Consider the following 12,263-nt stretch of genomic DNA (forward strand, 5'->3'; position numbering starts at 1 on the left):
TATCTCCCTCCTCTTGATGTACAGCCCACACAAGCACAGCAAGCCTGGCATTTTCTTAGAGCAAGTAGGCTACAAACATGATTTATGTTTTCCAACCAGTAAGCAGCCTATCCTGTTTAGACGAGTTAACAATGCAATTTAATGTATGTCTTGCAAATAACAAAATACTTAAATTACATAATTATTGGATAATTAAACAACAGTTTTTATTATTATTGCTACTGGCTTAAATACATGTTACTAAAGGAAGAAATTATGCTAGGAAATGATACAGTTTTTAAGACGCATCTCATTCTCTGCCTGGTCTGAGACATGTGCCGGTAAGGGTCAATTAATGGCACAATACAGATTTATGAATCAGACGAATAATATGTTAATGAGAGAAAGTCTAAGGGCACGTTATTCTAACATCACGATGAGTGAAGTTTTCTGACGGTAAATGGCGTTTGTGCATCACCCAATGAAATACTGTAATGTTAAACACTATTACTGGCACGATAAAGGAGATGGTAAGTTTTATGAATATGGGCCAATGTGTGTTATAGATCAGGATGTTTAAGGGGATGAACAGAACAAGATAAAAAGTTCCTGCCACTGATTTTAATGTTTTTATTTTTATTATACAGCACATATTATTTTTTATTGACAATTGCAGATACATTACAAAATACAAGTACATTAACCGCATGTAGTTAGAAATGTTTAAACAAAAGCATAGTAATCATTCAGTGTTTATTTAAAAGCAGCCCTGCTGGCACTGTATTTCACATTCCTGAGACAGATATTTAAATAATGCTTCAATATTTAAAATACAGTTATTAATGAATAATAAAATATTGACACCCAATGCATAACACAAAATTACTAGTCAACATATGTCAAATCAACAATTACTTCAGTATACTGCAGGACAATCGTTTGTGTCAACAGGTGGAATATACTTGCTTCTGTCAGATGTTCTACAGACTCTAAATAGAAGAAAAGGACAGTAAGGATCAATCATTTCCGATTATACGGTATATAGTTTGCAGTAGTAGGAAAGTAAAATGCAAGTAAAATAATCCAAAATCCCTGCCAATCGTATCGTTATCAACCCACTGAATAATAACTGAGTTACATCAAATAAGTATGACTCTCCCAATGGATTTTCCTACAATTATCAGTATGTCTTTTAAACCGAGGACTGTGATTTGTTTTGAAATACCAATTCTAAAGCACAAACAAAACACAGAACTCTGTCTTTGATGCATGGACATTCTTGGGCAGCTGAAGGTCATTCTTGGGCAGCTGAAGGCCAATGGTATAAAATGACACAAGTAAAAAAGTAAAAAAAACAACAACAAACACATTATAATTAATAAGACAGAATTTTAAAACATGGCCTGCAATGGTAGTCAAAACCACCTATTTACTTGTGGTGACACTGTCGCAGTGTGATAACGTAAAAATGCCACAGCTACTGTAGGTTGCATAAATACACACACAAAATGAAACGCTAGATGAGAAGTATTTATTTGCTCTGCGTACTGTTGGTGTGCGTACACATTTTAACATTGTTGTTCAACGTGTTCAAATTCCTGCCGGATGCTCCTCATCCCCTGTTTTGTCCCATGCATGCTCTAGCACCAGAGCACCCTACTGACTCAGCCTCTGTGGTTCATTTATATAATATCACCATAATTATCTTCATTTGGGCATGCTGCATTTATCCATCTCTTCAGAGAAAGCATTGCTTAACGTCTTGGTATACTGTAGGCCTCGGCATATTCGAGCTGCTCCTGCAATCGTACAGTACAGTATAAAAATGCCTTTGACTCAATGTAAGCTTTGCGATTTTGGTATTCTCGAGCTTCAGCGTGTGACACTGTATTTCAGTAGTAGCCTTTAACAGGTTCTAGTCAGATATCGCCCCCTAGCGTCCAGAAGATGCAGAGCAGGTTACCTAAATGGCATATTGCATTGTACACGTTCTACTCTAGGAAAATTGCAGACAAATTACCCACTACATAGTAAATGTGTGACATGGGTAATTTGCCATGTCTGCTTTTTTTTTTTTTTTTTACTGATTTGTCCTCTCAAAATGCTCAGTTTGTAAAAAAGAATGTATTTATTACCCCTCAACCTTTATTATATATACACAGAATCCCCTGGTTAAAAAACATTTCAGTAAATAAATAGCATGTCAATTAATATTATAATAAAAGCCTACCTTGTTTTGTGCAAAATCAACATGATAACACCAGCCACCATTATTATAACTATGATGTAGGCAATAATGCAGATCAAAGTACCTGAAAATGGACATTTGAAATATATTTATTGTGAAAAACAGCTGTACAAAATAAATCAGCCTAATCTGCTTATCTAAATAAGGGCCACTTTTAGGATTTTGACAACTGAAGAGAGAAATGTGGAAAGTGCACAATGTAAAAAAAAACTTACATCTGAAAAAAATCATCAATTAATTACACACTACAATTTGTTTATCTGCGTGGTGTAACATGATGCAGAAAATAAGAGAAAAAATTGTATTTAAGTACTGTACAGGATGTTCAAAATTGACAGCTTTTTTAATGTGCTAACAAGACAAAAGTAAAGCCACTTGATAAGATAGATAGATAGATACTTTTCTTCTGATGATTCTACTCACTGCATGTCTACATAGCTAAATATGCAGGGGACTATTTTTTGTCTAAATCAGATGCCATATGTTACAACGTGAGGGGTATTGGAAAAAACGAACACATTTAAAAAACAAAAAATCATTTGAATCTTCCCAAAAAATATCTTGATGGTAATATTAAGCAAAATGAGATGAATCTGAAATTGTGCATTATCAAGTTTTTTCCTGGGCGATTGATAACTTGACAAGTCCATTAGACTTGTAATGCTTACCATTAAATAATGAATACAATCCTGTTGTTGTGAATGCCGTCTCGAGAGTATCACTGGGCAATGGAATATTTTCACTTGTAGATGTGGAAACATGTGCTAAAATAAAAAAATTAAAAAACACATTTATTGCTGTTAATATGTTAACTACACAGCTGTTATATAACACATGTAGTAAAAATGTAAGTACTATTAGAAAACATGCTCGCCCCAATAACATCATTAATATGATGGTGATTAGCATAAGTGAAACATGTCTAAGACTAAAGACATACTTCAGTCAAAAGCATGCTTTTTATTTCTCTGTTCCGGTTGATAATAAGGACCCTTAAACAAATGTAATAACATATGAACTTACAAAGGATCTTCTGAATTCACCTTGGGTTTCAACAGGTATGCGTAAGTTCATTCCTAACTTAGAACATAAAGTCTCCACGAAGTCCTTAGTTGTTACTAGTTAGTTTATAACTAAGCGCTCTCTTATTTCAGTTGCACCACACGTACTTAAGACAATACTTTGTTAGTTTATCAGTAAGAGCGGTTCATACTATGTTGGTGACGTCATCGCTGCTTGGTAGCCTATTAGAGGTGAGGATATTTCAGAGGGCTTGGTCAGTGATACAGATCAAAACCCACTGATGAAACACATATGGACAGGACCTTTAAACGACCGAAAATAAACATATAACTTCATGGGAATGTTAAGAATGTTTAGTTTTAGAGATTAAAACTGCAAGGGCAAACTTTTTTGTTTGTACTTCATATTGTAAACCTTCACACTTCCCCGTGTTATTTATAAAAGTCCAGTTGTTACGATTAAAAAAATAAAAAAGAAATTCCTGCAGCTCCTAGTGTTGTCTCCCTGTCACTTCTGACAGATGAGCTGACAAGACAGCTGATTTAAGAATATTTTGTACTGGAAATCGCAGATATGTGATTATATTTATATATATATATATATATATATATATATATATATATATATATATATATATATATATATATGGTATAAAATAGTGAAATGTGAAACCAAGTTTTAGGAAAGTTTATAAATTATTAATAATTTTTAAACTTAATTAATGTTAATTAATGTTCTGTGTGAGCCATTACGGATAATAAATGCATATTTAATTACATTAAAATATAACCCTGGTGAGTTTGAGTCCAGGCTATTTCACAGCCGACCGTGGACGGGAGCTCCCAGGTAGCGGCGCTCAATTGGCCGAGCGTCGCCCGGGGGGAGGGAGGGTTAGGTTGGCCAGGGTGTCCTCGGCTCACCGTGTACCAGCGACCCCTGTAGTCTGGCCGGGCGCCTGCGGGCTTGCCTGTAAGCTGCCCAGAGCTGCGTTGTCCTCCGACGCTGTAGTTCTGAGGTGGCTGCGCGGTGAGTTCGCAGTGTGTAAAGAAGCGGGCGGCTGACGGCACACAATTCGGAGGACAGCGTGTGTTCATCTTCGCCCCTCCCGAGTCAGCGCAGGGGTGGTAGCGGTGAGCTAAGCATAATAAAATAATAGGGCATTTCAAATTGGGGAGAAAATAATAAAAACTAATTGGCAACGACTAAATTTAAAAAAATATGTATATATATATATATATATATATATATATATATATATATATATATATATATATAGATATAACCCTGGTGAAAAAATCGTACAGGAAATTTTATAGGAATCCTTTAGAAATTGAAATAATGACGAAAACTATGAACAAAATCATCTTCAAAGAAAATCTCACACGGCAAAAGTTGCCGTGTCATGTTGTATTTTGATTCTTCGAACAGCTTACACCGCCCTAAAATTATGCGTACATTTTAAGCAACAACTAGTCTTACGTTATAACTATCACAGCTGGTGCAACCCGTGAAAAGTTAGTAATGTGTAAAATCAAAGTTAGTAAACACTTACGCTTTAACTAAGCTAAGTAAGAACTTACGCACAGCTGGTGCAACCCAGCGTTGAAGCACAGCCTCCTGTCATTCCTAACATCAATAATTCATCATGAATTATCGCCTCATTCGTCACCAACATGAATATGTGTAGAATGTTACACAAATTGGTGTTTATTTAACTTCTATAGAAAATAAATAGGAATTAAGTGTTTATTACTGTTTTTAATCTGCTTGTGGTGACATTTCGGTAAAGTATTATACAGTGATAACCAAGGTTGTAAACCCTCCTCAAAAGCAGGTAAATCGAAAACACATCATATTATAAAGGAAAGACAATGATGTATGAGTTCATTTTTCCCCCTTTGTAAATAAAACATGTGGTGTTCTCTTGTTAGTTTGGTTTTACAGATTTAATTTCAACTTTTCCAGCAATCACTAAAAATCCAGCCATTCCACACATTATCCGTTGCATCTGCGGAAAGTGGAATTTGTATTCCAGGTAATCTTTAAGCCACACTTATACGTGTAATGAGATGTATTGAGATGTATTGGAAAACCCCAGAATCATTGCATTAAACTGACATTTAAGATATATTTGTTTCAAGCAATATAAGAACATAATAATAATACAAAATATGAATGAAAGGAGATCCATTCAGACCATCGATGCATGTCCAGTCCCCAGTAGCTATTTGATCTCAAATCTTTGTCAAGTAGGGTCTAAAGGATCCCTATGATTCAGCATCAACAACAATGCTAAGTAACACATTCTATAGCCTTAGTGTGATGAAGTGTCTTCTCAGCTGGGTCCTCTCGTCCTGGTTTGTATGCTGCACTTAAAGTACTGGCTAGGTCAACTTTTAATATATTCCCCTAATTCTTCTTTGTTTTAGGCTAAATTCATTAAATTCCCACAGCATCTTTATAGTTCATTCCTTGAAGCCTTGGTTGCCTTAAGCTGGACTCTCCAAGGCCACTTGTTCTTTTTGTATTGGATCAGAACTGAACTATACTGTAAGTGCAATCCCACCAGTGTATTATACAACCTCATCAACCTCAACTGTCACCTCTGGGTCAACCATATCAGTCAAAAGAGATACATATAACTAAGCCTTGAGCATTGGAACCAAGGTTCAGCACCCCTGATGCTTAGTGCATGTTTGACAATGTACAGTGGAAATAATAATAATAAAGCGTTCTACAACTTACTGGAGCAGGACCTGCGGCGAAGCATGTTTTGGAACTGTTTGCACGTCGATTGTTCTGTATTTTGCAAACCATTGCATATGCAAGGAACTTGAAGGAAGGTTCCCCTTGTGCCAATGTAAGCCGCTCTACATTCATGATATCTCATACATGTCGTGCTCTCTTCAGCCGGAGTTAATAAACAGTCTTTATCATTATCATAATCTTGACATAATCCTTTTTCATCTCCCCAGCACTTTGACTGGAGTAGTTCATATCTCTCCCTGAGGATTACAAGTAAACAAAAATACAGCATATTTGTTATTAGTCATTCCTATATTAAATAATTATATTGTCACACCTATTTTATGGGTGTAGAGGTATTTCAAACACTGGAAACCTACCCTCTGTCTGAATAGAAATTGTAATATGGTGCATAACAATCAAGTTGTAAGCAAACTATGTATAATTGATAGAATATAAGGTCTATATTCTATTGATCTGAACTAATGTTATTAAGTCCACACACAACTCATACAACATTATACCACATTTAGATCTATCTCTCTGGCTGGAATTGTTTAAGACTTGATGCGTCAAGGCCAGATAACAGCAGTACTGCACCTGTGTTCTCAAGACCACTCTTGAATGCAAGTAGAAGGGTCTATTCACTTGATCTAAACAGAGGTGGGCCTAAATACTGCCTTAGTTTAAAGAGAAGGGGATCTCTAACAGTGTGTGAGTCTATTTACTATATTTTATTCTTAAAAGGTAAGTACAATATCAAGATTGGTACAATTTGGATTTTTCAACAGTAACATTAAGATCTGCCTCTGTTAGACAATGCATTCCCAATGTTAGATTTTTGGGGAACAGTGATGCTGGAAAGTGCTTCATGAATACTGCAGTGTTTTTTTCTTTTCTTTGTGCAAACCTGCAGAATGTATCTTCCATGCATTTGTCTATCACTTCAAGACATGTTGGGGGTAGATCTCTGTCTCCTGAGCATAACCGAGCATGAAGAATGCCCTGTACTTGTTGACAAGGCTCATCTGAAGGACCGCAATCACAAAAGACCAGCATTCCTGCAACCTTTGGTGGTAGATTGTCATAAAACTTCTGTACTGCTCTCTGACACTGAGTAGCATTGCACTTATTGTGATTTTCAGAGCATGCTTTTATTTGAGGCACCAGCAGCCGGTTACATATTTCATCCTGGATACAGAACATCGTCATTTCCAAACATGATCTGGAACCTCCATGCTCTAGGAGACAAACAATATAATATGTGTAATATGTTTAACAGCAATGAATTTGAAAAACTTAGTGACTTTTTATTTGTGTTGGTATTGATTGTTTTATTGTATTTTCTTTATGACATAATTGTGGGTGTAAAATGCACTTGCAAACCAATCAGAAATGACAGTGTTTTATTAAAGGAGCGCTAACCAAGGGTTAAAAATCAGTAGAAATCCATATTGGAGTACCATAACCTAAAACTTCTCAGAATGATTGCAAAGACTATCCACTTACTCATTAATAAAGATAAAGCTGCATTCAACAGTTCTTTATTTAGTGCATCAACAATTGTTATCATACCTGAAAGTGTTAAGAGGTATTTAAATTAATTATAGCTATTCATAAACTCACAAAGTTTCAGTTCCATGCATACAATATTTTAATGATCTAAACCATGGTGGACCTTAATACTGCTGCAATGAAATAAAAAAAAAAAAAAAAGATTTTTCTATTTTCCTTATTTCACTGGTTTTTTATTGTAACAATATTTCACTAATTGGTTCTGGGCAGTACCCGTCCAAAACAAATAATAATGTATTCTGATTATATTTTATAGTCCTTTATTTTAAGTATTTAATCCGTGCTGGTTGCAGATTAATTAAAAGGGTGTTGGGTAGCATCATGAGGTACAGGAGGAAGTTGTGAACATGAAAAGTACACACACATATATATATATATATCTTTTCAATATTTTCAATATTTAGCCACAGTTGAGATCATTGAAATAGACTCCTACATGTTTTGTTAGCTATGTTTACATAAAGAATGATTTAAAAAAAATGGGTTACCAAATTTGGCAAGAGCACTTGATTCCCATAGAAGTTTGACATCGTCTTCTGGTTCTGCTATAATAATAATAATAATAATAATAATAATAATAATAATAATAATAATAATAATAATAATAATACATAGAACATAGAATAACATCAACACTATAAACGACACATTGATAAAATAGCAACAACTTTAGAAATGCATTATTAGTAACTTTAGACATGAATCAGTTACTCCTGTACTGTGCTTTCATCGTTGCTTTCTGTATTTGAAGAAGCATTTTTTTCTGAGCATTTTGCAGACAGGTGTTGTTAAACAAGGATTATTCCAAACTCTCCACCCTTTTCTCCCTATATTTGAACAGGTGCAGTTTCCCAGGAAGGTGTTTTTCAGCTCTTTCCATGTTGACATACACACGTGCCACATGCTCTGTGTAGCACCTCGGCCTTCCTCTGTGTTACATAAGCGCTGAAAGTTTTCACAGAGTGAACAGCAGTGCCTGCTTTAATACTTACTTTTGGTGTCAAGTTTGTTTGTGAATGTCCCAGTTCATTCGCAAAGAATAAGATGTAAATATGGATGTATCTGAAGGCCAATGTTTAACACTGTCCTACCTTCTGTGTTTCTTAACTCGTAAGGCGTAAAGGACAAGATATAATGAATGTAGAGCAGCTTACATTGGCACAAGAGTTTCCTATGATTAAACAGCAATAATGAACTTTCTGGTACAGTATCTTTGAAGACAGCTAAAGTGCATTCCTGCGGTGATCCTAAGAACTATGAGTGTTCTTTATGAAAAGGGTACGTTGCTTCACATGTTACTATTTACATTTCTTTTACATTTTAATAATGAATGCAAATGTTTCTGAGTTATGTTGCTCCAGTGTTGAATTATGCTCATTTTTTTCTATTGATTCAACTTTACCTGGTTCTGAGCTTGCTTTGAGCTTGCCTGTAGACTGCCTGACATTGAACATATTTCTTAATTCCATTAAAGTCATGCGACAATGGGACTTAACTTTCAAGAAGTCTGTTCAATGTCAGGCAGGATTGTCCAGGGAAGCTCAAAGCAAGCTGATAGCCAAGTAACACTGATACAGAGCCACATTATAATAACTCATAACCACCGGAGTTGCAAATACCTGAAAATAAGTAAAGGGATGTAAAGAATATATAAAAAATGTGAAGCTACTGATTCTGTAAGCTATAACACAGAACAGGGAGTGTGTTGTGATGGTATAACAGCACGCCTCACTTGTGTTATTATTAGTTTCTTTATTTAGCAGACGCCTTTATCCAAGGCGACTTACAGAAGACTAGGGTGTGTGAACTATGCATCAGCTGCAGTCACAACTACGTCTCACCCGAAAGACGGAGTACAAGGAGGTTAAGTGACTTGCTCAGGATCACACAATGAATCAGTGGCTGAGGTGGGATTTGAACCGGATACCTCCTGGTTACAAGCCCGTTTCTTTAACCACTGGACCACACAGCATCCTGTTGTACCTTGTCCTGTTATAATACCATTTCTGAATAGAACTGTAATGGGTTAAAGTAAGGAAAATACATGTGCAAAATGCAACCAGCACAAAGGTGGTAATGTTATCATAAGTTTGTAATACTAGTATGAATTTTCTTTCACACATTTTTCATTTTGTCATATCTACAGATTGTATCATTAATGTTCCATGTAAATCAATAATTTTGTCACATTGTTACAGATCCACCACAATGTAATTGATTTTCCCACTTTAGTAACCAAGTCATCCTGCAGCTGTGTTCTTTACTGGAATGTCTCATAATTGAATTAATTTCATGTATTGCTTTTTTTGAATGATTGAATCTATTAGGATCATTAAATCAAACAGCAAATATGTCAGCAACATATTACAACTTATTCTCTTATTCTTAAAAGGCATTTTACCTGTCATATTGCAGAAATCCTTAAGTAAATCCGATGCTCCTGTGCAGCCACTTGAATCTGCATTACAGTTTTCCTTACCCATTTCACACTCAGTGGCCTGGCTTGACATTTCAGCGAGACGGCAGCTTAGCAAAATAGCTGAAAAGTATAATTATATATATTGGTTCTGAATTAAGTAATCGGAACAGATTTTTTTTTTCCTTTCTCGGTAACAGCATTAGCGATAAATAATCGCAATCACAATGCTTATCTAATTAAGTGATTACATATCAGATGGTAGTCTTCAATTTTACAAACATTAGGTAAGTTTAAACATTATGTAGGTCTTTTAAAAAAAGAACATGAAAGTGACACCTATACTTAAATGTACAGCTATGGCCAAACGTTTTGCATCACCCTATATAATTAACTAATTTTGCTTCATACAGTCGAATGAAACCTGTTGGATAATGTTGTGTTAACATATTGAATTACAGACTGCTTTCTGGTTTTCCATATATTAAATGAAAAACTGACAACAAATGTGACATTTTTATATCTAACATGAAATACTGTACTACTATTATGGCTTCCACTAGACTTTTACTATATCATTTCGTAATTTATTTGATGATATGATGCTAAATAAGCGATCAAAATTATGCTCATATAGTTGTTTTTTTTTTGTTTTGTTTTGTTTTTTTATGTCTCAGTTCTAAAATTCTAGGTGATTCAAAACTTTTCGCCATAACTGTACATACAAACGTTGTGATTTGTTCAATTTTAGGTACAATGTCCAGCCTATTACAAACTGTGTCAAACTGAAACCAGTTTAGCATTCTTCACGTAAAAAAAGATTGAAGTTAAAAAGCTAAGTCTGTACACAATGATACCTTGGTAATATGTCTATTCTGTGTGCTATTTACCTCATACCTTAAGCAAACATCTATCTGTTTGTTTAAATATACTACTGCAGTTCTATTTCCCCATTAAAGGGCGCATCTCATCGCTGTCCAATGTACCAATCTGTAGTTTACAAATACTCCCCTTTCTTTTACCTTTGATCGGTGGATGCGTTTGAACAACTTTGACTGATTACTTTACAGGGCACTGACTAAATACAGTTCAACAAAATCAATAAACTTAGTGATGTGAAAAAGAGCTATTGCAAACGACAACTTTAAAACAGAAAACATATAAACTACACTTTATATTTATGTTTTAATTATTATAAAAAATAATTGAAGTAAAACTGTATTACTTAAAAATTTTAAGTAATCAAATGCAACACAGTTTAAACATTTTGGTGTTTATTTTAATTGTTTGAGAGAGGAAAAAACATGATGGTTTGCTGTATATGGCTATATATATATATATATATATATATATATATATATATATATATATATATATATATATATATATATACTTTGGCTTTATAGGAAATACAAATCAATGCAGAAAGATATACGAAATAAAAATGTTTTAATACTTTTATAGATCACAAAAACTGAGCATTGAAATCATTGTTTGAATATGCATCTATAGCAGACAGCGTACACAAACGTAAGGATAGAAGACAATAAAATAATTTCATGCAAATTATTTTTCAAATCAAAGTATAAATGCATGCATACATAAAATAAAATAAATACATAAATAAATAAACAAACTCACCAAAGAACAGACTAGATTTCATCGCTGATGTAGATGATGACCTCCTGTGAAATTAAACCTGCCGACCACTGTTAATCCGCACCTTTGCAAGAGGACAGCACCCAACAGGCACGAGGACAAGGGAGGGGGAGCTTGACAAAAACGTCACCTTCAGCAAAACTCCAAGCTATTGCTGTATCCGGCATAGTGAGTTGTAATGCCTCAATACAGTAAGGATTGTCTTCAGTCTTTTTCAGTCAGAATTAAGTTACTAGTGTTGCTTTTTTGTCCGGGGTTGTGGTTTGTACACATTACAAATATTCTTTACAAATATCGTTCTTATTTTTAGATATTCGCGCAGCCGATTTTATTGTATAATAAAGAAATGATAATCTTGGCGTTAAGATGTAAATTTAGTGAAATGTTTCTTGTTTAACTGTCTCATTTTTGTTAGGTAAACTAAGCCTGCAATTTTTAAGCCTCGCTGGCCCGAGATAAATGGTCCTGGTCCTTCTAAAGCAGTTATTTTATGTTCTGACGTTTATGATGAATGTAATACATTTATTTTGTATGTAAATGATTTAAGTAGCTGTAACTTTTTGTCCTGTCAAACAGTAGCATTTGGTTGTAAATCACTTGTTTACTTGTTGTAATATA

The 12,263-nt window shown here is 34.6% G+C and overlaps 1 protein-coding gene across 1 annotated transcript; it reads right to left on the reverse strand.

The window, feature by feature from the left end:
• Positions 1-630: 630 nt before the first annotated feature.
• gfral (GDNF family receptor alpha like) lies at positions 631-11,737 on the reverse strand. Its single transcript, XM_034017525.2, has 8 exons — positions 11,628-11,737; positions 9,972-10,109; positions 8,059-8,115; positions 6,906-7,236; positions 5,996-6,255; positions 2,896-2,991; positions 2,210-2,291; positions 631-968 (listed from the first exon to the last, which is right to left on the reverse strand). The coding sequence occupies exons 1-8, from the start codon at positions 11,647-11,649 to the stop codon at positions 896-898; spliced, it is 1,059 nt and encodes a 352-aa protein (XP_033873416.2). The 5' UTR covers positions 11,650-11,737; the 3' UTR covers positions 631-895.
• Positions 11,738-12,263: the final 526 nt, after the last annotated feature.

The sequence above is a fragment of the Acipenser ruthenus genome, chromosome 6 (assembly GCF_902713425.1).
Source record: "Acipenser ruthenus chromosome 6, fAciRut3.2 maternal haplotype, whole genome shotgun sequence".
Taxonomy (NCBI): Eukaryota; Metazoa; Chordata; class Actinopteri; order Acipenseriformes; family Acipenseridae; genus Acipenser; species Acipenser ruthenus.

Coding starts and splice junctions, on each gene's coding strand:
- gfral (XM_034017525.2), bottom strand. CDS start 11,649: ATGAAATCTAGTCTGTTCTTTG. Junction 10,110..11,627: donor GAAATCTAGTCTGTTCTTTG/GTGAGTTTGTTT, acceptor TATACTTTTCAG/CTATTTTGCTAAGCTGCCGT. Junction 969..2,209: donor TTGATTTTGCACAAAACAAG/GTAGGCTTTTAT, acceptor TCTTCTATTTAG/AGTCTGTAGAACATCTGACA.